Below are 27979 nucleotides of genomic sequence, written 5' to 3'. Positions count from 1 at the left end.
CTCTCTCAGGCTCTGGAGGAAGAGTTCACACGTAAACTGCAAGAACAGGAAGTCTTCTTTAAAATGAGTGGAGAGTCTGAATGCCTCAATCCCTCCACCCAGAGCAGAGTCTCTAAATTCTACCCTATTCCCAGCGTCCACTCCTCCGGCTCTTAACCTTCACCACTGAGCTTTATTTAAAGCGAGGAAGTGCTGTTCTAGTCGTGAGTCCATTGTCCTTTCAAAGGTATGAGATCAGAATAGATGCATGGGTTTGAAATTAAATTTCTGAGTTAGAAAGCTAACAGTAATGAAGGACAAACCTTATGCATTACATTGACATGCTTTTTGCCACATTGAATCCAATGGATTAACATTTTAGTTTTCTGTACGTTGTCTTCTGGTCATGTTAATTTGTGCTTAAGACATTAGCGCAAATTAACCGTGAATACACTCAGGCAATATCATCTTGTCTTTGTGGAATACAATCATGAAACAGCCTTAATAAGGGTCACATGATGAAAAGCCCATAACAAACATAATATCACAGACAGAAAATACAACTTAAGTGGTGAGAGAGAGATCACATTTAAACACGTGGACACTCGAGTCACTGGTACACAAGCTTCAGTTCTGTTATGGTCTTGTATCAGCTGTTATATTTTGTATTTTTGCATCCTCCTCTGTTTTGCCTATTCTGTTTTTAATCTCCATGCAAAGTTGCTTTTAAAACATACTACTTTTTTTAACTTTTACGCTTTGCTTTATGGTTAAAGATATTTGCAGTCAAGGAATGTAACCCATAAGTTGACATTGCACACTTTAAAACAAATTGAACATATGCAGTAGTGATCTCTTTAGTGCATTAAGAAGTAAATTGTCCAAATATTTGTATACGATGATGTCATTTCTCATTTGGCATGTCACTTTGTGGTCCAGAGTAACCAAGTTTATTTTTTTATGAGCAAATTAATTTCACGTATTTGAAGGAGAGTAGGGCAGTCTTTGCCGTCTTGAATGTTTCATATATGGTGGTAAAAAGTTATTTATGGATTTAACTGAAGTTGAACGTTTTTATTGTTAGTTCTTTTTCCTGTTTCATCAAAATATAAGGGGAATATGAACTTGCATGTTACATTGTTTATTTTAATTTTAGGTTTTCTTTTTATTGAAGGACACATACTTTTGATAGTCAAATGTAGAGCAGAATTTTGAATAGCCCATTGCAGTCTGCAAAAGTTTCAGTGGGAAGACATGAACACCTCTCTCTGTTGCTGAGGACTTTTCATCTGATTCAAGCTTTATTTTTGATAACATGTTTTGTGTAATAAATCACACATCTGTATCTTAGCCATATTATGACATGCTGTGCTCATATACTTTTTGCATGCTGAGAGAAATCCCAAATGCTGTACTTTACCAGAGACGTGAACTCTTTGAACAGGTTTTAAAAGTTGGCATTTGCACAAACAGGATATTTGTCCAGAGATATCCCAGTGTCATACAGCTGAACAGTGACCTTAACCTCTTGCAGCACTTTGATGGAATATCTGATGCATTTTTGAGGTAAATTTATGTATCAAAACGCTTGTCCATTGATAAACTGTGTAAATAAAACTCATTGTATTTTCTTTGATTTATTGGTGTGTTTTTTTCTAAACATGGTGCAGTTTGGGTTCATATCAGGTTAGGCGTAAAATCAATACTCTTTGTTAAAGATTCAGTGGCTCTTGTAAAGTGAGTCATGTTACATCACATGGTCTATCTCAGGTGCTTAAAATACTTTTTTTGTTAGGCATATCATCCCTTACATTCTGATTTGAATTGTGTGTTTGCATTGCAAGACTTCACCATAGACAAATTTATATAATACAAAAACATTTTTCTTAAATCATAAAATAAAGGCAATTACAAAGTCCACAATCGGATAAAAAGTACATTTCAAGTGCTAAATGCATAATAAAGAAAACTAAGACTGATGTCTTAAACCCATGCTAGTAAAGCTGAAAATAGTTTTGAATGTATGAATTATAATATTGCATGCATTGGTCTGAAAGCCTCTAAACTGTGTTACTTCATAAGGAGAGGCTAGTTTATGGATTTATCATCTTAGATTTCTTTTTGCTGTCAGTGCATCCACGAAAGTGTGCTGCTGCAAACGCCCTTACACACCAGTGGTCCGTACCCATCTACCAGTCTGGATATCACCTAAAGTTCAATATTGAGAGAGATGCATGTCAGAGTGCCTGCTGGATCCAGTGTTGCCTTCAAATATGTCATCATTGATGATTTTTAGATGCTGGTTGATGTGACATAATAACTTTGAATATATTGAATGAACGTTGAATGAATACGTTGTAACATTATGCTAGGATATATGATGAGTATACTATTCTAACCTTTTTCAGCCTTTTCTCCCCTTGGTCCCTCCAGTCCTCTTTGTCCCGGGAGGCCTGGTATCCCTGAGCTCCCTGTTTCCCCTGTAGATCACATACAAACCATACAGCTTAATATTCACAGCTCTTCACTGTCATGTTTAATCGGGCAGCGCTTTCGCTGATTTCCTGTTTGATTTTGTCCTGAATAGCTAAATCAATGATGACTGGTACCTTTGTCTCCTTTAGGTCCTGGGTATCCTCTGTCCCCTTTGAGTCCTGGCCTGCCAGGAGGCCCTGGGATGGTCCCATGTGCTAAATAGATAATGTTTAGGAAAAAATAAATAATAATACAAGCCAAATGTGGTAATCTGCATATGTGAGTAAAAGTAGACACTGACTTCTAAAGAAGTCCATGAGGTCTGCAGTCACGTTCCCATAGGAACCAATCACACGGCTGTACCCGGGTGGGCCAGGAGGACCAGGAGGCCCAGCAGGTCCTTGGATCCTTCCTGCTTGTGTTCTCCAGTATCCCTCTGTCAGGTCCTGTAGTAGACCTTGATCTAATGGAAAAGAGTGACATGGGTTTGCTTATTATTCCTGTGATGGACTGGCCATCAGTTCACTGTTTCCCTGGCCCAAAAAGCTGGGATTAACTCCAGCATCCCTGCAACACTACTTAGGACAAGCAGTTTGGAAAAATGGATGGATTTGCTTTTTATTACAGTGCTTTGTTATAACTATTTTGCCTTTTTTTTTGACACCATCGCCAGATACTCGTAGTACCAAGTTTTTGAATGAATCAACCAAGTGTAACAGTACTCATAAAAACAGTGGCTGCACCCAAAATGCATTCTTCCCTACTAAATAGTTGACTAAACAACAGTATGAAATGGCTAGTATGCCTGAATTCACAGTACTTGTAAAACAGTAGGAAAAATTTACCCAGATGACCTACTACTTCCAGTCAGGGCCATAACCACCATAGACATTGAGGGGGACCCCCAAATATTTGATATTTCTGATGCTGGTTTCCTGCACTACATTACACAAAACACTGTTGTTAGGATGAAAAGTTTTGAAAGTAAAATTTTTAAGATGGTCTGCCTCAGCGGTCAAAGAAGGCAGGCTTTAATGTTCACAGAAGATGAGCATGAATTCCAGCACAACGCTTCTTATAATTCATAATTGAATGTGACGGGGCAACAAAAACAGAGCTTTTTTTAAGCATATTAGGCAAAAAATTATGAGTCAAATGTGTGCATATTTTAAAAATAAAAATATTTGCATAGTAAAATGGAATACTTTAAAATAAATGTAGGCTATTTTTCTATTTTTGCCTTTAAATTATTTACTTGTTTAATTTCCTTAAATAAAAGACCATTACACCCATTATTATTACCCTCCTCCTAAACACTGGTTTGGTCCTCCCCAATGTTCAAGACATGGGGCTTAATTTATAAAATGTTGCATAGAAACCGTCCTACATTTGATCTTACGACCATTTCTCAAATGTGTGTATGTGTGATTCGGAGAACGAACCTTGTGAAATGTGAAATTTATAAATTGCAAATAATCTTGAAATTGTGCGCAGCTGATTGGTTTCAATCTCCGCCTTGTAAACTCCCCCTAATTAATCTCATTAACATATAAAAGTGCACCAGTCAGCATCTAAATCTTTTACTTGAGAACGGCGAGCGGCAAGAATTGCTTAGATTTCCAAATACCTGCAGTATTCAGACTCTCTGCCACAAGGAAAACTGTGTAGACTGTGGCGTTAAGCACTTTTCCATGTCAAAGACCGTTTTTATAAATATGAATGTTGCTGTGGATTTTAGCGTATGATCAAATCTAAGATCAAATCTGTGCGTAGTACTTTTAAAAATGAGGCCCACGGTTTCAGCATCGGTCGATATTCTGAAGTGCACATCCAATGGACAATTCACTATCCCATAAGGCTTCGGGAGGGGATTTGTAAATGGCAGTGAAGTGACACAACTGACACTGGTCGGTCACATGACAATGACAACATGACAAATATAGAAGATTTGAATTGCATTCATACTAAATAAAACATAGAACATGAAGTAATTATTCAGAAGAAGTACTAAGAGAATAGAACAAATCACCTAAATGAATGATTCAATGGCTTACTTTAAAGACAGTCACTTGTTTTGGACTAAATATCAGCAGTTTGTGACCAACGCTTACCTAAAATTATTACTCTTTTCTTTTACTGCATTGTATGTGTGGATATTTCTTTCAGAAACACAAATTTAAGTTACTTGCACAGCTTCGTTATGAATATAACTGTGGTGCATATGACTTAACTGATACTGTACTCACTTTTAATGTAATCGGTTACTTTTATTGCAACATTGGAGTAGTCCACTGGTTCATTGATCTCAGTGCCAAAGCGGTGTTGGCTTCTGGCATTCTGATAACTGTGTCCGGGGTCACCACGTTCACCCTTCTGGCCAGGGGGTCCGGGAGGCCCAGGGGAACTGTGAATATAGCGCCTCATAGTGTCACCTGAAAAAAATGAAACTATTTATTGATGTGGTAAATGCGTTTGCAGAAACTGGTGAGACAAATCTGGGAGTTCAACAAATCATGCATTCAACTTTCAGAATCTAAAATGGAGTGAGATCACTAGTTAAATCAGTCAGACATCCACCAATTGAAAGTGTCCAATGTAAAGTTACACTGAGGTGTCAGTTTCTGGATTAGAGCATGGTGAGTGACACTCACTGTTCAAGTAATCCTGCAGCTCAGCACGGATCTGTTCTCGCGCAGAAGATCCAGTATATGATACAAGGCCCCTAGTGTCACCTGGAGGACCCTGGGGTCCTGGTGGACCAGGAGGTCCCCTAAAACCAGACTCTAAATACCACAGAATCACATAATGATTTTTTGTAACATTGCAGGTATTTATAAGGCCCTATTTACACCTGGTATTAAGATGCGTTTTTGTCTATCCATTTACAAGTGGACAGTTTTAAACACAAGTGTAAACATGGTCAAAAACATTTTGAGCTTGTCCACTTTCAACTGCTTCCAAAGGTAGTCGAAAACGAATGCGACTGGACTGCTTTCATAGTGTAGATGCTCAATGTGTTCACCAAACAGCCAAAAAGACTGCCTGCTCTCCACCACTGACCTAACATGTGAGAGTCATAACACATGGATTATGTGTCGCCGTTACCATTCGTATCCATTCCATTTGCTTCCTTTCCTGCTCACTCATAACCAGCGTAATGGTTTGATCAATTCAATAGTATTTGTGCGCTGCCTTGGTGCTCCCGCAAAAGTGATGTAGAGTGTGACGGAATAATGGTGGAGGGTCCACACAAAGTGATACTTATTTAAAATGCATGTTAAACAGTGATGCATGTAAACGATAATGCATCTCGGTTGACCACTTGTGGTTGGAGAACTGAAAACACATCCTAATACCAGGGGTAAAAAGGGCCTCAGACAGTAGATTAAAACTCATTGGACAACTCACTCTGCAGGTAAAGCTGGATGTCCTCCAGTCTGTAACCTGAGATTCCAGAGGAGCTGCCTCCTGTGGCACCAGGCGGACCAGGGGGTCCCTGTATTCCTTGAGGACCAGGGGGCCCTGGACGTCCAACGCCTCCCCCAAGCCCTGACCCTTCAAACACATTCAAGGGGAATATAAGGAGAGGAAACCCTTCGCATGTGCATAATGAAAAATTATTTTTAAATTTGAAAAAGAATCACATACTCTGAATAAGAGCTGTTATGTCGCTGTAGGTAGCACCTGCTTGGCCAGGTGGGCCAGGAGGGCCTGGTGGTCCAGGTCTGCTTGTAATCCCCTGCTCTAAAAACAAATTCACAAATGACATTGGACTTACCCCTGACAACAAAATAGTGTCGGCCCAGATTTGGCCCACGTCTGGTACATGTTGATTCCACGTGTACTAGATGTGGGCCGGATCTGGGCCGACACTGTGTTGCTGTCTGGGACAAAATTCAATCTATTGCAGCTTTAACATAGAATTCGGGTTGAAGACACACCATTCATTATTCTGATAGCATAGTTTGCCACTTCCTGTGCATTAAAGGTACTAGCACTAATCCCCGGTGAACCCGATGGTCCTGGAGGGCCAACCACATAACGCCTCACATCTTCTCCTGAGCACAAGAAAGTCACTGGGTTAGTTCCCAGATTCAAGACTCAAAAGGCTATATATGCATAAGTGGATCTGATATGGTTTACTCACTCTGTAAAAGGGAAATTATGTAGTCAGCAGTTATACTTCCAGGTGAGCCAGGAGGGCCAGGAAGTCCTGGAGGACCTTGAGCACCTTGGCTAATAATGCTACCACTGATTCCAGAGCCTGAAACAAAAGTATATATTTTACTACAAATGCAGCAGGAGACATAGAAATAAATTTTAAACGGCACAGATTACATCTTAACTTACGCTGAATGTAAGCGATGACCCGAGATGCAATGTCCTCTACAGACACTGAAGCTCCAGGTGGACCTGGTGGACCTTGTGGTCCCTGAATACTAGACAAATGCTGCCTCATGCTGTCACCTGTGGAAAGAACATGACACATTCATGAGGAAATTACCTTCAGGAGAAGGAATGTGATCATCCAAACAAACAGGTACTCACTTTGCATATACTCCATGATGTAACGTCGATAGTCTGAGGCAGAATGGGATCCACCGGGTGGACCAGGGGGTCCTGGAGGACCAGGCCGCCCCTGGGGCCCGACTGCAACTGCTCCTGCTCCTGCTCCTGATACCGAGACTGATGACAATGAGAAGTGATACAGAGAGTAACGGCATTGTTTTGCTTTGGGAAACTCATCTACTAATCTAATAATGGTGCAACTGGAGGTCAGTGTTATTCCCAAACAGCTCCAGTGGGTCCATTATATTTTTCCAAAATTAGGTATCCCACACTGAGGAATCCAACTTTGTAAATTTATATTAATGAATATGGTTTTATTTTCGGTGACAGCAAACAAAATGCTCAGTTACAATTTTTTTCACTAAAGAGGTAAAGACTGGTTAGACAAGTCAATCGCTTAAAGGGTTAGTTCACCCAAAAATAAAAAAAATCCTAATTTGTGTTTTGAAGATGAATAAACACTTATGGGTTTGGAATGACATGAGGGTGAGTAATTGATGACAACATTTAAATACTAAGATTTACCTCTTGACTCTCCTTGTGATGCTGATAAACCTGGTACTCCAGGATCCCCTAAGAAATTATTTTACAAATTATTGTACTGTAGATATTAATATACCTGAATACAATGTCTCATCATTATTCAAGTTATTTACCTTTACGGCCCTCTCGTCCAGGCGGTCCAGGAAGCCCTGGAGGACCAGGTGGCCCTTGAGCGACACCATACTCAGAGACTAAAGAGTAAAATAAAGATTAATTCAATATTTATTATAGCTTTTATGAACACTTATAAACTCTTCCTCTTTGTGTCAGATGTTTTATAATCTATTTACAATATTTCAATTAACAGCAAATTAAGTATTGAAGAGGCTAAGTGCCATAAACCAACGAAACACAGGCACACAAAATATAATTAAAACGGACTCATTATTGACTAAATATGTTGCTTTGAGTGTAAAAAAAAATAATAACTTACTAACTCTACCGGGACTCCCTGGAAGGCCAGGCTGACCTGATTCCCCTAAAAAATAATATCACATATGGCAAACAAAGCACTGTTATAAGGAATGTGGTGATCCATCTGAGTATTTTATGTGTTTTACGGTTCATATTAATTCTTGTGACCCATATTCAGAATTAGTTGGAGAAGAAACCCTTACCTTGATATCCTCTTGGACCTTGGGCACCTGAAGTTTACATATATATCATTAGACATCTGATACTAGTTAAACTACTCTCTGACATCACATTTCACATTCATGGTGTTTTCACTAACGATAGGTTGGAAGAAAAGTACTAATAACAAACAAAACTCCAGTTGTAGGTAAGACTCACCTGTCGCTCCTTTAGGCCCTGTGGGTCCTGGTGGCCCAGGTGGTCCCGCAAAAAATGTTCCTGTGTAGGCAGCATTTGTAAAGCTGTGAGACTTCAAAAACCACAACACCATTACAATAATGTATAATACCAGGCATATGCTGTAATCCAACCTGAATTAGGCACAAAGTTTCCTGGATCTCCCTTGTCTCCTTTAGGACCAGGTCTGCCATATCCTATTACACAATAACAGAAGAGTTGAGAAAAGTATGCCATTATAGTGTATGAGTTAGTAGTAGAGTGAGATGTACAATTGGCCAAAAAATTAAAGATGTCATATTTTGTGTAAAGTACTGCTTCACATCATCTTACCTGCTGAGCCTGGTAAACCTGGTGGTCCCGGGGGACCTGCTCTGGAATCTCCTATTGGAGATAAAAAATGAACATCTAAAATTGTTTTTTAAACACTGGTGTATTTTGTCATATCCATAACTTTAACATTTCATGAACTTGAACTTCACTTCATGAACTTCACAAAGAAAACTTAAAATTAATTACAATTAAAACTGAATTAATGTGCCAAAAAAAAAAAAAAAAAACTTGTTTCATGGATAATGTTACATTACCTGGACGTCCAGGAGGCCCTGGGGGACCAGGAGGACCTGGTGGTCCAGTAACAGCAACATTTGCAGCCCCATACTGTGCTAAAAATGACAGACATACAAGCATTATGTGAATGCATTTCTATAAGCTACTAATGTTTAAATTAGATTGTTAAAATAAAGACTTACTTCCTGCACGCGATGAAACCAAAGTCTCACCAGTCTTCACAACAATACCCGGTTCTCCTTGATCTCCCTTATCACCTTTAAGACCTGCACAAAAACCAAGGTAGATGTATGGATGCATGGAAAGTCATTTGATAATAATTTATATTTTACTCATATACAATATTAAATAGCAACACCAGATACAAAATGCAATTTTACCAGGCTGACCAGGATGTCCAGCAGGGCCAACGGGACCTAGCATTACAAAACAGATGTATCACAAAGTCACATTATAAATATATAGTTGTATCTAAACGGTGTAAATAATTCAAGTATGTCATTCGGTGTATTTTTTAAAAAAATATACACAAATTTATGTATGTAAAATGGCAGGCAAGTTGTCATTATTAATAATATCTAAAATGTGTTTAATCAACAAACGTTCCTGGCACAGTGAGTTTACTGGTTAACAGGAGGAAGGTATTTTGATTTGGCTGAATTTTTAATCTGGGTTTTGTTTGGTTGTTTTTAACAGTTTATGATTATGAGCATACCTGAGAGTCCTGGTGAGCCAGTTGGGCCAGGAGGACCGGGGCTTCCAGGCGGTCCTGGGATTGCCACTGAGCTAGAACCTGCTGCAAAATCAAGCGGTTTTTCACTTCAGATTTACTCACAATTCATGTTCTCAACACTGCACACAGTGCACAGTGACCTGTTAAATGTGTTTTATTGCTTCACGTAATCTTACCTGCATTGATCACTCTTCCATGCTCACCAGTCTCACCTGTGAACGTTTTAAGATTACTTATCATTGACATTGACATTGATATGCATAGTTGTACCTATATAATTATAATGTCCAATAATAAAACAAAATATACAGCTAAAAATAGAAGACTTCAAAAAGCAGCTAAACATTGATCCTATAGTCTATTTCATTAATACTGATGTTTTCACACAAGCACCTTTAGCTCCAGGCTGACCAGGATTGCCAGGTAGGCCTATGACAAAAGAAAACAAACAATGATCACCATTATAGCTTCATACATAATTGAGAAATATTATAACAATCTTAATTGCACAAAAATAAAACACATAACTTGGGTAGAGAATATAATGAAGTTTAAGTGACAGGTTACCTGGAGGTCCTTGAATCCCTGGAGTTCCTGATTCAAAGAGAACAGTAGAAAAAGATAGAGAATCAAACTCAATGCACTATCAAATTTTTGTTATTATATTTATCACATGGTGAATGATGGGAACTGTGCTATAATTATGCAGCTTAAGATAATTTTCTAAGAATGAGGATCATGTTTTTCTACATGCTTTTATACCTGGTTGCCCAGAATCACCGAGTGGCCCAGGTGGTCCTCTGATTCCTGGCAAGCCAATTGAGCCTGACTCACCTAGATATAAACAAAATGATACACAATACAGATTAAAATAAATTTGCAGATTTAAAAACATTCTTTAGTTTGAAATCATCAAATTCTGAAAATGCCACTCACCTCTTTGGCCCTTTTCACCATCAGCTCCTTGAGGCCCTAGTATGCAATGACAGAATTACTATCTGGGGACTTATTTTACACCAGTACAAGATTTGCATTAAAGAGGTCCAGGTAATAATGGAGCTTTAATCTGTGCCATGCAGCTAAGCAACTGAGTTTAAATATATAATATAGTGATATTATGTAGTGATATTATTTTTGGGGAAATGGCTTTAGATAACAAATAATTATCACAAACAATTTCTGGACATTTTTCATGGATTTCCTTTTCTAACTATTTGAGACAGACTTTATTTACACAACTGTATAAATAAATGTTTGTGGTTGGTACGATTTTGGTATCTTATGTCAAATAAAGTAGCACAAACCCCAAACTTTTGAACGGTAGTGTAATTTCTAAAGCCTGCACTCTCACTTGTACCCACATAATGAAAATACAATTATGTTTTTAGAGATTTGACGATTAGAAATCCAGCTCTGTCAGATGTTGCATGTCGGACTGTACGCATGGTAGTGCTTACAGTGAGGAAAATAAGTATTTGAACACCCTGCTATTTTGCAAGTTCTCCCACTTAGAAATCATGGAGGGGTCTGAAATTGTCATCGTAGGTGCATGTCCACTGTGAGAGACATAATCTAAAAAAAAAATTCAGAAATCACAATGTATGATTTTTTAACTATTTATTTGTATGATACAGCTGCAAATAAGTATTTGAACACCTGAGAAAATCGATGTTAATATTTGGTACAGTAGCCTTTGTTTGCAATTACAGAGGTCAAACGTTTCCTGTAGTTTTTCACCAGGTTTGCACACACTGCAGGAGGGATTTTGGCCCACTCCTCCACACAGATCTTCTCTAGATCAGTCAGGTTTCTGGGCTGTCGCTGAGAAACACGGAGTTTGAGCTCCCTCCAAAGATTCTCTATTGGGTTTAGGTCTGGAGACTGGCTAGGCCACGCCAGAACCTTGAACCAGATCTCTTGGTTCTCAAACTATCTTAGTGACAGAACCCAGTGCATTAAGCATGATGGTGTTCAATCTGGTTTTTTACCAATCCTTAAAGGGGGTTCCACAAGGTTCTGTGTTAGGCCCTCTTTTATTTACTATTTATATAAATAATCTTAATCGGCATGTGTCTGATGCAAACTTTCATTTTTATGCAGATGACACAGTTATTTACTGCTGTGCACCCTCTCTTAAACAAGCCATTGCACATTTACAGAATGCCTTCTCTGTGGTCCAAAACACTTTGCTACAGCTGAAACTTGTGCTTAATGCAGACAAAACCAAATGTATGCTTTTCACGGGCCCTCGGAATAGACCACTGAATGTTCCCTCAGTGATTACTCTTGACGGACGTGAAATACAGACTGTTACAACTTATAAGTATCTTGGTATTGTTATTGATGATTGCCTATCATTTAAGCCTCATGTTCACTGTCTAGTGAGAAAGTTGAGGCTAAAATTGGGTTTTTACTTTCGAAATAAGCTGTGCTTTTCTTTTAATGTTAAAAAACGGTTAGTGGCATCAACTTTTTTATCTGTGCTGGACTATGGTGATATATTATATATGCATTCATCTGCTCAATGCCTTCATATGATTGACGCAGCCTATCATGCATCGCTGAGATTTATTACTAATTGTAAAGCTCGCAGCCATCACTGTGAGCTGTACTCTCGTGTAGGGTGGTCTGCTCTAGCCACACGGAGGCTTTGTCATTGGTATACATTTATATATAAGGCTATTCTTGGTGTGCTTCCATCCTATTTATGTTCACTTCTTATGAAAAAAAGTGCTGGTCATTATTCTTTGCGTTCTCAGGCTGTTGTCTTGCTTTCTGTCCCACATGTTAGTACTGAGCTGGGTAAAAAGGCCTTTGTTTATTCTGCTCCCTTTACATGGAATTTGCTGCAGAACAACTTAAAACTTAGTAAATTGATTCCTTTGAGTGTTTTTAAGTTAAGAATGAGATGTTTTGAGTTGGACTCCCTCACATGTCAATGTTTTAATTGAGATTTCATTGTAAGTGCATAATTGGCTTTCAAATTGTTTCTATTAATTTATTTGTTTTTATTTTCATGTTTTTTGTGTGTCTTGTACGTATGTAATGATGTGATGTAATTCTGCTGCCTATCTTGGCCAGGTCTCCCTTGCAAAAGAGATTTTTAATCTCAATGGGCATTTCCTGGTTAAATAAAGGATAAATAAAAAAAATAAAAAAATAAATGCTTCTCCTAGCTGTGTGCTTCGGGTCATTGTCATGTTGGAAGACCCAGCCTCGACCCATCTTCAATGCTCTAACTGAGGGAAGGAGGTTGTTCCCCAAAATCTCGCAATACATGGCCCCGGTCATCCTCTCCTTAATACAGTGCAGGCGCCCTGTCCCATGTGCAGAAAAACACCCCCAAAGCATGATGCTACCACCCCCATGCTTCACAGTAGGGATGGTGTTCTTGGGATGGTACTCATCATTCTTCTTCCTCCAAACACGTGTAGTGGAATTATGACCAAAAAGTTCTATTTTGGTCTCATCTGACCACATGACTTTCTCCCATGACTCCTCTGGATCATCCAAATGGTCATTGGCAAACTTAAGACGGGCCTTGACGTGCTGGTTTAAGCAGGGGAACCTTCCGTGCCATGCATGATTTCAAACCATGACGTCTTAGTGTATTACCAACAGTAACCTTGGAAACGGTGGTCCCAGCTCTTTTCAGGTCATTGACCAGCTCCTCCCGTGTAGTTCTGGGCTGATTTCTCACCTTTCTTAGGATCATTGAGACCCCACGAGGTGAAATCTTGCATGGAGCCCCAGTCCGAGGGAGATTGACAGTCATGTTTAGCTTCTTCCATTTTCTAATGATTGCTCCAACAGTGGACCTTTTTTCACCAAGCTGCTTGGCAATTTCCCCGTAGCCCTTTCCAGCCTTGTGGAGGTGTACAATTTTGTCTCTAGTGTCTTTGGACAGCTCTTTGGTCTTGGCCATGTTAGTAGTTGGATTCTTACTGATTGTATGGGGTGGACAGGTGTCTTTATGCAGCTAACGACCTAAAACAGGTGCATCTAATTTAGGATAATAAATGGAGTGGAGGTGGACATTTTAAAGGCAGACTAACAGGTCTTTGAGGGTCAGAATTCTAGCTGATAGACAGGTGTTCAAATACTTATTTGCAGCTGTATCATACAAATAAATAGTTAAAAAATCATATATTGTGATTTCTGGATTTTTTTTTTAGATTATGTCTCTCACAGTGCACCTACGATGACGATTTCAGACCCCTCCATGATTTCCAAGTGGGAGAACTTGCAAAATAGCAGGGTGTTCAAATACTTATTTTCCTCACTGTATATGTATACAGGCAATCCATGAAAAACATTTGACTCTGACAATCCCAATCCACACTTTTCTTCCTATCACTTCCTATGGCTGTTCTTTAGGTGTTAAAATGGCAAAAGAAGAATTACCTGGTTCTCCTTTAGCTCCTTTCTCACCAGCTGGTCCCTGTCGTCCTGCAGCACCAGGAATACCTGATGATGGGTATAGTGATTTAACACTGAATCAAATATTTGTGAACATGGCTCAAATGAATCAAGTTCTTTGATACGGCTCAGTCTAAACATACATACCTGGCAATCCCTTGTCTCCTAAATCACCATGATCACCTGATACAACACACACATCAATTTACTTGAATTCACATTGACTTCATTAATAAATTGGTAATGTTAGGCTGACATATAATTGGTTACAAACCTTTACTTCCAGGTAGACCAGGAAGTCCTCTATCACCTGTAAAGAATTTTTTTTTAAATCTATAAACATTACGATTTTATGTAGGCCTATTGCTTTGTAAAAATGCACCAAGTTTACATCGGGCTACACACCTTTAGGTCCGACAGTGCCAGGTTCACCTCTGAAGCCTTGAGGGCCTTGTTCACCTGCACAAAAAGTGTTTTTCACATGTAATGTCATTATATGATGAAAACAAATACACAATGCCACTAAAATTGTTCAAAGAAAGAGTTGATTACCATGTAAACCACTAGCACCTGTTGAAAAATAGACAAAAAGAGAACAAAGATCAAACGCATACTTATAATTAATTACTGCTTAATAATTAGGTAGGCTAAACATTTATACATAAGTATATATTTTCATGCCAATGCATTTGCACAATGACTCACAAATGAAAACAACAACAATAAAAATAATTATATAAACTGTGTTTTGTATTGACCTTTAGGCCCAGGTGCACCAACTTGACCAGGAGAGCCAGGAATACCTAGAGAACGAACAGATACACAAACACATTATAAATATGATCAAAACAGAAGCTTAAATCTCAAATTTATGTTGTGTATGAGAACTTAAATTGTGTGAATTAAGTACTAAGAATTAAATGCTAAGATCGTGTTTCAAGAGCCAAATTCACAAAACATGCAGTATCTTACCCCTTTCACCCTTTTCTCCTGCTCCAGGAGGTCCTGGGTCTCCACGGGGTCCAGGTTGACCATCTCTTCCCCTGAATCCTGGAGGTCCTTCTGCACCATGTTCACCTATCACATACATTTTAGTTTACAACTTTAGCATACAAGTTTCCATGAGGCAACATCTTTAGAAAAGGTTCATTCTTTTTTCAGAAAGAGTAAGAGCATTAACAGAACTGAGTCAAGTGTTCTCAGTAGAAATGTGTCTTATATGTTTCCTAAATGAAGCAAGGGACTAGGCTGTAATCTGGAGTGTCTGAATGGAGGAAGTACAGGAGTGTGGGACTAACTGACTTTATTTAAAGCTATTTGTTAGTGCTACAGCAATAGCACCTGTTAGCTTCAGCATTTATGGACTGCATCTAAATCTGAACCTCTAAGCCTCAACTTTTTGTGTAATTGTAGATTTAAACAGAATGGATGATCGTGATTGTTTTTCCAGAAAATAAAAGCATTGTGTAAAGTTTCAGGTACCTGCACTTCCTTTCAACCCTTTTTGTCCTTCCCTTCCGGGATTTCCTGGTATTCCTGGTGGACCTACAGATACAAAAATTTAATTAAAAAAATTATATATATATATATATATATATATATATATATATATACATATATATGTATGTATGTATTATTTTGCTGCACAACTGTTAAGACTTTAGTTCTAAAAGAAGACCAAGCATTGTTGATACCTGGCAGCCCTGGAAAACCATTGTCTCCTGAAAAACAGGTTAGAAAAAAATCATGTTTACAACTGTACGCATTTCAATATAAAAAGATAAAAAGTTAATTGAATTTACAGATAGCATAATTGATTTTAAAACTGTACAAACCCCTCGTCCCTGGAGATCCATTGTCACCTGAAAGTGATGAAAAGAGTAAAGGTGTGATGGTGGTAGTGATAGGAAATCAGGTTGCTCTCTATTAAATCTCAATAGAAGTTATAAATTCGGTTTTCTGTAATGTGTGCTCAGTAAAAACAGAATATCTGATGTACCTTTTGGCCCTGGAAGTCCTCTTTCAGCTTTAACTGAAGAAGCAAGGAAGGCTAGATACACACACACAAATTGTAAGTATTGTGTTTGCATATAAATGCATTTAATAATCAAATATATGCATTTCTATAAAATGTATGTTTCGATGTTTATGTGTTTGAGCAGAACTGTTTTCACTTGTACCTTTCATTGCTTCAGACTGCAGCTCTGTTCTCAGTATTTGCTGTACATTTCTCTGCAGTACAGAATTGTCTGAATAAACTTCAGAATCCAGTGAATTAGCATACGCTGCTTTACTTCCAGCATCTTTATATATGTCAGTGTCATCAATAGGAGCAGACAGACGACTTGTGCGGGCATTCATGGAGGAAGATATTCCCTCAAGAGCGCTGACACGAGACTTTAGTTTCTTTACCTCCTCAGCTTCAAGGAAAAGAGATTAGCAACAGATTAGAAGACTATATGCAACAGCACATATGTTTAATCTAGACATTCAAATCTTACATAGAGCAATGAGTCCAAACAGAAGGCCGAGGAGCAGCAGGAGGCCGAGCAAAAAACCCAGCAGCCACTTCCACCAGGAACAGCAGTTTGTCCCACATCCACAGAGACCCCCTCCACACTTACAGTCATCCTCATCCTCAAGCTTAGCCTTATGAATCGCTGACAGAACACAAATATCAAGAGACAGGTGATTCCCAGTTTTATACAGTGTGACTCTATACTGTATTATGTGCAATAGTTTCACAAATAAAAAGTTTTACCTGCATAAGTAGCTTTATCTTTTGTTGACACTGACGTAGACCCATCTTTGGAGGGGTAACATTTTAAAAAATCACATATTAATTTTATATTAAACAAAATAATGATACATGAAAATTAAGTCCCTTACAATGCGTGCCAGAGCTAGACTTCACAGGAACACTTTCAGAGTAGCTGGTCATCATAGCTTCCTTCTTCACTGAAACATCTGAATATGACCCTTTAAAATCAATCAAGTTAATCAATATGTATTGTTAGAGTAGATCAAAACATCAATCATTTTGTATTTTAAATCACTTTAAAGGGATAGTTCACCCAAAAATAAAAATGTTGTCATAATTTACTCACCCTCATGTTGTTCCAAACATGTATAAGTTACTTTCTACTGTTGAACACAAAATAACATATTTTAAAGAATGTCGGTAAACAGTTGACAGCCATTGACTTCCATGGTAGGTATAGGAAGAAAAATACTATGGAAGTCAATGGGTGGCGTCAACTGTCTGGTTCCCAAAAATGTTTAAATATGTTATTTTGTGGTTAACAGGAGAAATGTTCATATTTGGGTGAACTATCAGTCTAAAACATAGAATACAACATTCAGTCCTGTGTTTACCTGCTGTCCCATTGGGGGCGCTGTTGGTAAAGTGCTTGCCACTGTCTTTGGTCAGGATAAGTTCATCGGTGTCTCTGTCTCTCTTCACTGGAATGTTCTCCTTCTCCAGCGTCAGGTATCTCTTTGACACATTCTCATTAAGGGTCCTTGTACCAGTTCCTAAATGTGACACCAAGTCTTCTTGTTTATTATGTGACAATCGCTACGTCTTTTAAGAACTACAGTAGGCTAACTATAAATCTTTTACTGAGTGACTATAACAAACACCTGCTGTGGAGACGCCTGTGCTAACAGCATGAGTGCTGTTGGGACTTGAGGAATAATTCTTCTGCACACCATATCCTAGAAATACACACATCAACAAATAAATAATCATGTTCAAATGTCAAGTATCTCTTTGCCACCTCTTTTAAAAGGGCACAGTGGCCCTGTTTAAACAATGATTACAAGCAATGATTTTTACATGTCCTGACTAAATTAAAACATATTATTATAAATTGATCAAAAGTGACGGTAAAAACTTTTACATAGTTGAAAGTTTCTTTTGAACTTTCTATTTATTCTGATTTTTTTTTAGAATAAAAAAAATATAAATTACATAACCAGAGGTGGACAGTAACAAAGTACATTTACTTGAGTAGGCTACTAATTAAGTACACTTTTTGAGTATCTGTACTTTACTTGAGTAGCCTATAATTTTTTCTGGAAACTTTTTACTTTAACTTAACTACATTTGAAAGACAAATATCGTATTTTTTACTCCACTACAATTCTGTCAAAGTCCTTGAGTAGAAAGTAGTAACGTCAGTCAGGAGATGATTTTGGTTGCAGGGGTTGCATTTTGGTCGGAAAATAAAGTCGGATTGACGTCAGAACCCGACGTCGGACAGACGTTGGATTTTGGTTGGAAATGAAAGTCGGGTTGACGTCAGAACGTCTGTCCAACGTTGGAGATTATTGTCAATCTGGCGTTGAATTCTGACATCAACCTGATTTTCATTTTCAACGTTGGGTTTGGTCTTCTAAATGCAAATTTTGTCATTGTTTTGGAGCACACTAGCTTATAGATAACAGTAAGGCTAATATATTCATACTAAAAACAAAACAACTTTAAATAGGGCACTATTTGAGGGAACAGCCATTTGGGTGTCCGAAACCATTGTGGACGTTATTGAGTGCACTTATTCATTCTCACATTCAATCCCACTCTTGGAACTGTTTTCTAGAATGAGGGTAGGTAGGCAGGCATAGATTCAGAGGCATAAGGTATTGTAAGTATTACATACAACAATGCAACAATAGTAAAACAATGCATTGACATTTACTTTTTACTTTTGATACTTAAGTATTTAAAAAAAACAAGTACTTCTGTACTTTTACTTAAGTAAAAATCGGTCTTTACAACTTTTACTTGTAACGGAGTAATATTTGACCAGTAGTGTCTGTACTTTCACCCAAGTAGGAAGTTGTGTACTTTGTCCACCTCTGCATTTAACATAAAACAGTTCATTTAAATTGTGATAATATTTCTAAATATTACTGGTGAACTGTATTTTTAACAAACAAATGCAGCCTTGGTGAACAAAAGACAAGTAAGATCCCTATAACTGGCCGCAAAATTTTGAATGGTAGTGTATGTTTATATAAATTATATTTATACATTTCATAAAATGTTAGGATTTCTTTACCCAGAATAATTCAGTTTAAAACAAATTGTATGTGAGGTTTCGGCTTTGGGAAAAATATCTTTAAATTATTCAACTAAAAGTAATAAACACTTTTGTTTATAAAAAACAGTAAAAAAACACAGGATTAATGAATGCAAAATACGGTGACACTCCAGCATTGGCCTGACAGAGCAATTGACGATTCAATCATCTATCCCAAAACTGTCTCACACTGACCCTGGGCCATTCTTATTGTTGAGCCCTGTTGTACAGAATATAAATATAACAAACACCTGCAGTGGAGACGCCTGTGCTAACAGCAAAAGTGCTGTTGGGACTTGTCGAATAATTCTTCTGCACTCCGTATCCTAAAAATACACACATAAACAAATAAACATGCTTACAAGGAATGTTATTGTCTTCTAATGTCATTACAATTATTTAATATTATATGCCTCAGAGGATACCTGAGACTGTGTTAACTGTGTTAACTCCACTCGAAGTTAGAACTCCACTAGCAGGAGCTAAATTGTTGTGGAAGCCATACACTGTAATTCAAGAGAAAAAAAACATGTATTTGTAAATAAAATGTATATTAAAAAATACCATTGTATGTCTGTTAGAGGATTGTGTTTTCAATTGAATGTTTTGATGTGTTCACGGTTTTATTTATAATCACCCCAGAAAATAATCATTTCCAAGGTGTGATATTGAGGGATTTACATATTTATGTTCAAAGTTTGCCTCAATCAATTACTAGATTAATGACTTGCTCAATTCTCTATATTGTCAGGTCAACAGTGATCAACGATGCAGACCTGATAAGGAGGATGGTGATGTGCTGCTGACAAGCGAAGCTCCCGTTGACATGTTGTTGGTGTTGCTGTGGAAGCCGTAAGCAGCACCAGGTCCAGTGGAAACTGTAGAGGGCAGTGTGGAGGAGTTCCATGTGTACGAGGCAAGGTCAGCGTCAAGAATAGTGCTGTCATATTGCTCGACTGAGAAAATTGAAAGGAGGTCTTAACGCTTTGGCAATGAGCACAAGATCTCTATGCACAGATGAACTGGGGAATTTGGATTTTGAAAATAAATGGGCTCTGCATACCATAGGTGTGGTAGGAGTGTTAAATACAAAGATATCTTGCAGTTTAATCAAGCTTTACTATCTGTCATCAGCCTGAGCTTTCCTTACCTTGCTTGGTGGAGATCTTGGTGTCTAAGGTGGTGGCCTTGCGAGGTATAGGAAGAGGGGAGGAGGAGGAAGAGCGTGTGGGGCTGACGCTGGCGGAGCGCGATCCCTTCAACAGCTTCTTCACATCATCCAGCTCAGTCCCTATAGCAACAGCACTGTATTAGTCACAACTTCATGACTAAACATGCCTTTTACGCAGGGCCGGCCCGCGGCATAGGCGGTATAGGCAAATGCTAGGGGCGCCACTCATCCATAGGGGCGCCAGAATGAGTGAACGAGTGAATTTTTTTACTTTTTTTTTTTACATTATTATTTTTTTATATATAATACTATTTTAAAACCATTAATTCGAAATACTACCAAAAAAAAAAAAAAAAAGTCCGGCTCACCAATCGTCCCCCGCCCATCGAGTGCTTGAAGTGCGTCAGAAACAGAGCGCGCGCGCGATCAGTTGTTGGTAATTTGTTGTGTAGCGTGCGCGACTCCGCATCCAATGTAGACAGCACTGCTTTTGTTAACACACAGCTCGTAGAAACGTATGGAAAGCCAAACTGTTCACAATTCGCGTGCTTTTGACCGCCGTATCAATATTAAAACGGAGACGCCGTTTTAATATTGATACGGCGGTCAAAAGCACGCGAATTGTGAACAGTTTGGCTTTCCATAGAAACGGGCCTGGCAGCTCGCGCCAGTTCTAGACGCGGTGAAAGTTTCCTGATTGTGACGGAAGGCCGAATTTACATGACACATTATAAATGAGCATAGTCTGCGATAGATACAGAGCCAAAAAGAAGAGAAGAGGATAAAAGGGGATAAAGACAGAGGTAAAGTGATGTAGTGAATGAACAATTTATGGCATAGGAGTAAGATACTATAATTTCATGGCAGTTATTTTTACCTTAAACTTAATGTTAGCAGTTGTTCTGAGTTCTCCAGAGTCCCCAGACTGTGTGGTTTTGTAACAATCATGTCAGTTTTAAGACGCATTTTTTATTATCACTTTTTTATTAATGTTTTACTCTACAGTTGTGCAGTTGTGGGGATACAGTACAGGCCAAAAGTTTGGAAACATTACTATTTTGAATGTTTTTGAAAAAAGTTTCTTCTGCTCATCAAGCCTGCATTTATTTGATCAAAAATACAGAAAAAATTATAAATATTGTGATATATTATTACAATTTAAAATAATTGGTTTTCAATTTATTATACTTTAAATTATCATTTATTTCTGTGATGCAAAGCTGAATTTTCAGCATCATTACTCCAGTCTTCAGTGTCACATGTGACATCCAGTCTATCGCATGATCCTTTAGAAATCATTTTAATATTCTGATTTATTATGAGTGTTGGAAACAGTTCTGCTGCCTAATATATTTGATGAATAAAATGTTAAAAAGAACTGCATTTATTTAAAAAAAAATAAAAAAAAATTCTAATATAAATCATCTTTACGATCACTTTTTATCAATTTAACACATCCTTGCTGAATAAAAGTATTGATTTTGTAGTGTATATTGTTGTTACAAAAGATTTCTATTTTTAAAACATTAAAAAAAATTTTTTTTTACTATTTATTTATCAAAGTATCCTAAAAAAGTATCACAGGTTATGAAAAAATATTAAGCAGCAGAACTGTTTCCAACTTTGATAATGAATCATCATATTATGATTTCTAAAGGATCATGTGATAGACCGGATGTCACATGTGACACTGAAGACTGGAGTAATGATGCTGAAAATTCAGCTTTGCATCACAGAAATAAATGATAATTTAAAGTATAATAAATTGAAAACCAATTATTTTAAATTGTAATAATATATCACAATATTAAATTTTTTTCTGTATTTTTTATCAAATAAATGCAGGCTTGATGAGCAGAAGAAATTTCTTTCAAAAACATTAAAAATAGTAATGTTTCCAAACTTTTGGCCTGTACATTTTATGGCATAGTAATGATATTTATTTACAGGTTTATTCAAAATAGCAAAGTTCACATTAAATCTTTATTGTAAATCGTGCTATAAAAGATAATGGGGACTTGACTTGAATGCTATGTAATGCTCTTGGTATTTGTGTTTAGGCTGTAATGTGTGTGTGTGTGTGTGTGTATATAGGCCTATATATATATATATATATATATATATATATATATATATATATATATATATATATGCTAAATCATGAACACAATGACGGGGTGAAATGGGCTGTGATGCATGGGGCGCCAGGTAAAATCTTGCCTAGGGCAGCAAATTGGTCAGGGCCGGCCCTGCTTTTACGTTCACTCTCTCAGGTGCTGAACAAAACTAAATATGTTCTGAGCTTTTTCCTTGAGTATCTGGGAAATACATGTGAAATTAATTTGTAAACTTCCCAAGTTAAAAATGTATTGCATATTTGTTTCATTTCACTTTTTGTTTTTTAATGCAGTTTAATTATCGTTGAGTGTTACATCTCGATTTATTTAATTTCCTGAAATAATTGAATTAAAGAGAAATAGACAACATACATCTAGTGGAGGGAGATGCACTTTGCAGTCTGGTCCTGATTTCCGTCTCTAAACCAGACACAGAAAGAGAGATAATAATAGTGATAGAGAGAAAACAGTTTGAATTTTGAACATGATTGTCTTGTCATTATTTCAACACTAACACATACATTTAGCACATACTGTATATTTAATATATGGAACTGATCAGTAATGTCCCACAAACCAAGTGTTGAGAAACATTGAACATCGTGCCGGTGTCCTTCAGTGTTCAAATATATACACAGTCATGGCCAAAAGTATTGGCAGTGACATAAATTTTGTGTTTTGCAAAGTTTGCTGTTTCAGTGTTTGTAGATAATTTTTCAAATGTTTCTATTATGTGATAAACATTTCATTAGTTTTAAAGTCCCTGTGAACCGGAAGTTGCAAACGACTTTTCTCCAGTGTTGTGACGTATTTCCAAGTGAAACGGAATATTGAACAGAGGGCAAGGTTTTACTTTAGCGCTCCTCCTCTCCATATCTCGCTCATAGCAGACTAACGGTTTGAGGGGGGGGTGGTTAAGCGTTTTCAACCCAAGCCGTCAAACTGACGTCATCAGAAAAGGAACGCCATTCCAGACCGGAAGTAACTTTTCCGATTTTGATTAAAGATTACCACGGCAAACAATTATTTTCTGTGTATTAACTTGCACGGATTAATTGTTCACCACAAGACTAGTAATATGCGCTAACAAAGTAAATAGGGTCAATTTTGATTTCATGTCGACTTTAAAGGCTTTTATTGGAAAAAACATTCCGTTTATGCAGAGTCAGTATTTACAGTGTTGTTGACCCTTCTTCTTCATAACCTCTGCAGTTCACTCTGGAATGCTGGATATCAGCTTCTGGGCCAAATCCTAATGGCGATCCATTCTTGCCTTATTAGTGCCCGGTGTTGATCACAATTTGTGGGCTTCTGCTTGTCCACTCGCATTTTGAGGATTGACTACGGGTTCTTTATGGGATTAAGATTGCCTGGCCATGGATCCAAAATTTCAATGTAATGATCTTGAGCCACTTCATTATCACTCTTGCATTGTGACATGGTTCTCAGTCATGCTGGAAAATGCAAGGATCACCACCAATTTGTTGAATTGGAGAAGTTGCTCTTGCAGGATGTTTTGATACCATTCTTTATTCACAGCAGTGTTTTTGGGCAGAATTGTGAAAGAGTCCACTCCCTTGGATAAAAAGCACACATGGATGGTCTGAGGATGCTTCACTGTTGGCACAACACAGGACACATGGTAGCTTTTCTTCTCCGGACAATCGATTTTCCAGATGTCCCAAACAGTCAGAAGGGGGCTTTATAAGAGAAAATAACTTTGTGTCAGTCTTCTTGCACCAGTCATCAGCTTCTTCCTGCAGAATTTTAGTCTATCCTTGATGTATTTCTAGGGGAGAAGTGGCTTATTTGCTGCTCTTCTTGACACCAGGCCGTTGTCCAAAAGTCTTGGCGTCACTGTGCGTGCAGATGCACTCATACCCATCTGCTGCCAATATTGAGCAAGCTCTACACTGTTGGTGACACAATTCCGTAGCCAACTCAGGAGGAGACGGTCCTGGCACTTGCTGGACACTCTGGAGTTGAAACTCTCTCTTTGATGTTTTGATGATCCGGTAATTGGTTCTTTCAGGTGCAATATTCTTTGCAGCAATTTCCTGGTATGTGAGGCTATTTTAAGGCAAAGCGATGATGGCTGCATGTCTTTCTTTGGAGGTAACCATTGTTAACACAAGAACACAATGATTGGAAGCACTTCTTCTCTCATTTTATAGCAATCAGGCTGCTCTTATAATCCAATTATCTAATCATTTTATAATCCAAGAGGGATTTCTTCTGACTAGTACTTGTTCACACTTTCCCATGTACTGATGAAATGATTAGTAAAATGATGTTAGCTGGCCATTTTGTGGCAAATTAAGCTTTTTGACATCTAAAATGCATCTGATCACTCTGCTCAATAATCTAGAAGCAATGTGAATCAACACCTCAACAACTAAAGCAGTTGACTTCATGAAACACAAAATTTAAGTCAATGCCAATACTTTTAGCCACAGCTGTACATGGACATGGGATATTGATTTGAATGAACAAAGTTTCAAATTGGACAGTAGTAATTTTTCAGAAATATTCGACAGCTGAATGCTTCAATTGACGAATCAGAATCGGTTGTGTAAAACATTATTGATAATGAAAGAATCACGCCTAAATTAAAGATGTGTTTGGTAATTCAATGAATGAACTGTCCCTACGCCTGACTGGGGAGTGGCCCACCATTTTTTTAGCCAATCAGAAATACTCCCTGTGAATTATGTCTGTGGTGGGCAGGGTTTTAAACGATTGGCCTTTTGGAGGTAAAAATGTTATAGGATAATAGTACTTGACTGGATTACCTATGCAAAGTAATTTATATATTTGTATTAGTGTATAGAATCTCACCCCTGCTTTGACTCCTTCCTCTTGAACCTGGAAACCGAGCAATGAAACAAAAGATGATATTTCTAGTCTCAATCACATAAAAATCCTTTTAATCCTTTTAATGTGGCTGAGGGTCTTACCATAGTCTTTTCTTGTGATCTCTGGGGATGAGTTTTCACTTGAGCTTCCTGAAGTTTAAAAAATGATTACATGCTAGTATAATGAAGGACTAACAAAAATGATTTTGTTTATTTATTTAAGGTTTCTCAGCTGTGACTAACCATCATAACGACGTGAATGAGTGGTTTTGCTTTTCCTCTCCAGAAACAAAGGGGAGTCTTGTGTTCTTCTCATGCCATCAGTGGAGCTGGATCTCAACCCCGGCCCTGATCCTGATCCTGATCCTGATCCTGATCCTGATCTTGATCCTGATCCTGATCCTGATCCTAATCCTGATCCAGAGACACTCTCAAATCCTCCAGAAGCACCACCTGCCTTCTTACTCTTACTCACAGATGACTCCTCTACCAGATATTCCCTTGATCCAGAGAATAACCCACCTGCACTCACCCCCACCGATGCTGAGTCACAGAAGCAGGGACAATTTTAGCCATTTACAAATTCTTAGAACATTTTATTAGTCTATTCTGTCTTTAGTTAATATACAAGTTTATTTGAAATTTCAAATGATTTATTGGCTTACAGGATGAGAAAAAAGAACTGCTGTTGTTTTGAGTCAAAATGTTCTTCTCCAGGCCAGGAGACCCGGAGGTGCTTGACATGCCCTTGTTGGCGGATGCACTGAAGCCTCCTGAAGGTAAAAAACACAATAAACTACAGCAATATCCACTTTTACCTCAAATTGAAAAGATGCTCAAGTTACATTCACAGTATGACAAACAGGAAATTTCCCTTGAAGCACAAATTCTGTAGAGGAATAAGGCATTGAATGTGAATAAAACACAACGAGAACACATAAAAGATATATGGGAGGGGATAACTTACGTGGAGGTAAAGCTGTAATTCTTGTAGTAGAGATTGTTTCATTGATGCCTGTGTTTTCAGAATACATGTCTTATAAATGTGAACAGTTCTTGCTTTGACAGTCAAAAACATATAGCAGTATATAAATACCACTGAATAAAACTGCCACTTCATCAGTCATCAGTGTAATAATCAAGCTTCTCAGTAACATTACAGAACCGATAGATGGCGATAGTGTTCTGAATTAAAAGATCTTCACAGACTATTTTGGTGCAGATTCACAGCAATTAAATACACTCAAACATCCTTACCTCTGTCTCCTAAACTTCCTCCTGGGTAGTTTCTTTGCTGCCTTAAATCATCCATTCCATGCTAAATAAATGTAGCAAAACGGTACAGATCATTAAAATCAGTGTGATAAGAAGAATCAGTCTTCATTGTAAAAAAAGTTGTATATCATATTAATGGATGACTTCAAGATGTTTTTATCAAAGCTGAACTGTAGGATATACTGGATCAAAATAACTGCAAAAAAAATATATATATTGGCAACTTCCTTAAATGTTACCATAGTATTTAAACAATGAAACTTGATGTATTGCTATGTGAAATGACAGAATCATTTGCGTTTACATGATAAGAGTTGTATTGTACATGACTGAATGTCCTTCAAAATAAGTTTTAACAAGAAATGTAAAATGTGTGCACACTGATAAACGAAAGGATTTTGTTCTCTTTCTTGGCATATACTACTCAGATTTCAAGGCAAGAATGGAAGACTATTCCAGACCATATCCAAAAAGTAATTATAAATGGCACATCCCCGTATTTAACTTTAATGTATTTAACTGAAAAAACCTGCCTAAGGGACAATTACTTGTTCCAACAAAAGACTTGCAGGTACAGCTAGTCTCATATTTACAGTGGAGAGAGTAAAGCAATTCATCACCACCCCACCCTCCTTACATCTTCAGTTTCAAATGCAAGAGCTACTGTTTCCGTGCAAACCACAATACATCAATGAAAAAGCTAAACTCAGTGAATGGGCCCCCATAGACAAATAATGCCTTTATTTGTCCATGCGGGGCTTTTCAGAACTCAATTCAGAATCAGTTAAGGGTTTAGCCAAACTTCTTTCCCACATACTGTGAAGTTTAGAATAAAACAAATAATAATTTACACAGATATAATTAATGAAATGGTCCCTTATTTATCATTAAAACCATAAAGGTCTTTTGCTTTCTACTGTTTTAATCCAGTTCCAAGTCAGGTGTAACCCCACACCAAACCAAGAAACAAAGAATTCTGATTGTTCACATCAGGATTTTTTAAATAAACAAGTATTTCTGGAGAGCAACAGATGGTTAGAATCATTTAAGAAAACAATCATTTTAGAATCTGCATTTAAGAAAATAATAATTACAGATTTCCCCCCCATGAGATTAATTACATATAGGCTAACTGAAACAACTATTATGGTTAATTTATACTTTCACTTTTATGTGAAAAAAAAAAAAGGCTATATTTGATGTAAATGTGTTTTACCTTCGATCCTTCGAATCTGAAGAGAAAAAGGTTGGCTGTCTGGATGTTAGATAAAGTAAGGTCACCTCAGAGCTGTCTGTGAACTTCACTTGTGCAGAATGAATGTTGTTACCTGATTTCTGCCGCTTTCTATCTGATTTTCTCTTTACTTTGATAGGCAAGT

At 37.6% G+C, this 27979-nt stretch overlaps 2 protein-coding genes across 7 annotated transcripts in view; one reads left to right on the top strand and one right to left on the bottom strand.

The window, feature by feature from the left end:
* The window catches only part of slka (STE20-like kinase a), a 28195-nt gene extending 26580 nt beyond the window's left edge, over positions 1-1615 (top strand). For all 4 annotated transcript variants that reach the window (XM_082154940.1, XM_082154939.1, XM_082154938.1 and 1 more), the window contains one exon: positions 10-1615. In XM_082154940.1, coding sequence (XP_082011066.1) covers positions 10-156 — 147 coding nt within the window. In that variant the 3' untranslated portion in view covers positions 157-1615. The remainder of the gene's footprint in view (positions 1-9) is intronic.
* col17a1b (collagen, type XVII, alpha 1b) lies at positions 1601-27979 on the bottom strand. 3 transcript variants are annotated; one of them, XM_082154935.1, is made up of 58 exons: positions 27817-27979; positions 26583-26643; positions 26293-26340; positions 25991-26098; positions 25740-25868; positions 25569-25709; positions 25428-25475; positions 25309-25335; positions 22843-22890; positions 20333-20473; positions 19959-20138; positions 19608-19688; positions 19434-19508; positions 17741-17815; positions 17474-17632; positions 16988-17077; positions 16860-16904; positions 16600-16758; positions 16279-16518; positions 16098-16148; positions 15934-15960; positions 15793-15819; positions 15581-15643; positions 15071-15175; positions 14857-14901; positions 14651-14668; positions 14504-14557; positions 14373-14408; positions 14246-14281; positions 14084-14146; positions 10616-10651; positions 10442-10513; positions 10247-10273; positions 10073-10108; positions 9856-9891; positions 9662-9742; positions 9327-9362; positions 9129-9212; positions 8964-9041; positions 8710-8760; positions 8511-8573; positions 8359-8418; positions 8184-8210; positions 8000-8044; positions 7680-7757; positions 7549-7596; positions 7003-7140; positions 6805-6921; positions 6602-6718; positions 6396-6512; positions 6103-6198; positions 5863-6009; positions 5106-5237; positions 4701-4886; positions 2756-2917; positions 2589-2669; positions 2379-2459; positions 1601-2187 (listed from the first exon to the last, which is right to left on the bottom strand). In XM_082154935.1, the coding sequence occupies exons 2-58, from the start codon at positions 26635-26637 to the stop codon at positions 2144-2146; spliced, it is 4650 nt and encodes a 1549-aa protein (XP_082011061.1). In that variant the 5' UTR covers positions 26638-26643; positions 27817-27979; the 3' UTR covers positions 1601-2143. The 3 variants fall into 3 exon arrangements, with proteins under 3 accessions (XP_082011061.1, XP_082011062.1, XP_082011060.1); XM_082154936.1 differs by having other exon boundaries at positions 25746-25868; XM_082154934.1 differs by having other exon boundaries at positions 25569-25868.

Source organism: Leuciscus leuciscus (assembly GCF_965113295.1).
Source record: "Leuciscus leuciscus genome assembly, chromosome: 22".
NCBI classification, from domain to species: domain Eukaryota; kingdom Metazoa; phylum Chordata; class Actinopteri; order Cypriniformes; family Leuciscidae; genus Leuciscus; species Leuciscus leuciscus.
The sequence above is the reverse complement of the archived record's forward strand: the minus strand, read 5'-3'. Positions and strand labels throughout refer to the sequence as shown.

What these genes read in the sequence shown, in the direction of transcription:
- col17a1b (XM_082154934.1), bottom strand. Translation starts at nt 26,637, where the DNA reads ATGGATGATTTAAGGCAGCAAAGAAACTACCCAGGAGGAAGTTTAGGA. An exon ending in CACAGGCGTCTCCACAGCAG is followed by an intron (nt 17,633 to 17,740) that starts GTGTTTGTTATA and finishes TGTCACATTTAG; the next exon opens with GAACTGGTACAAGGACCCTT. An exon ending in AGGGTTGAAAGGAAGTGCAG is followed by an intron (nt 15,176 to 15,580) that starts GTACCTGAAACT and finishes TGTATGTGATAG; the next exon opens with GTGAACATGGTGCAGAAGGA.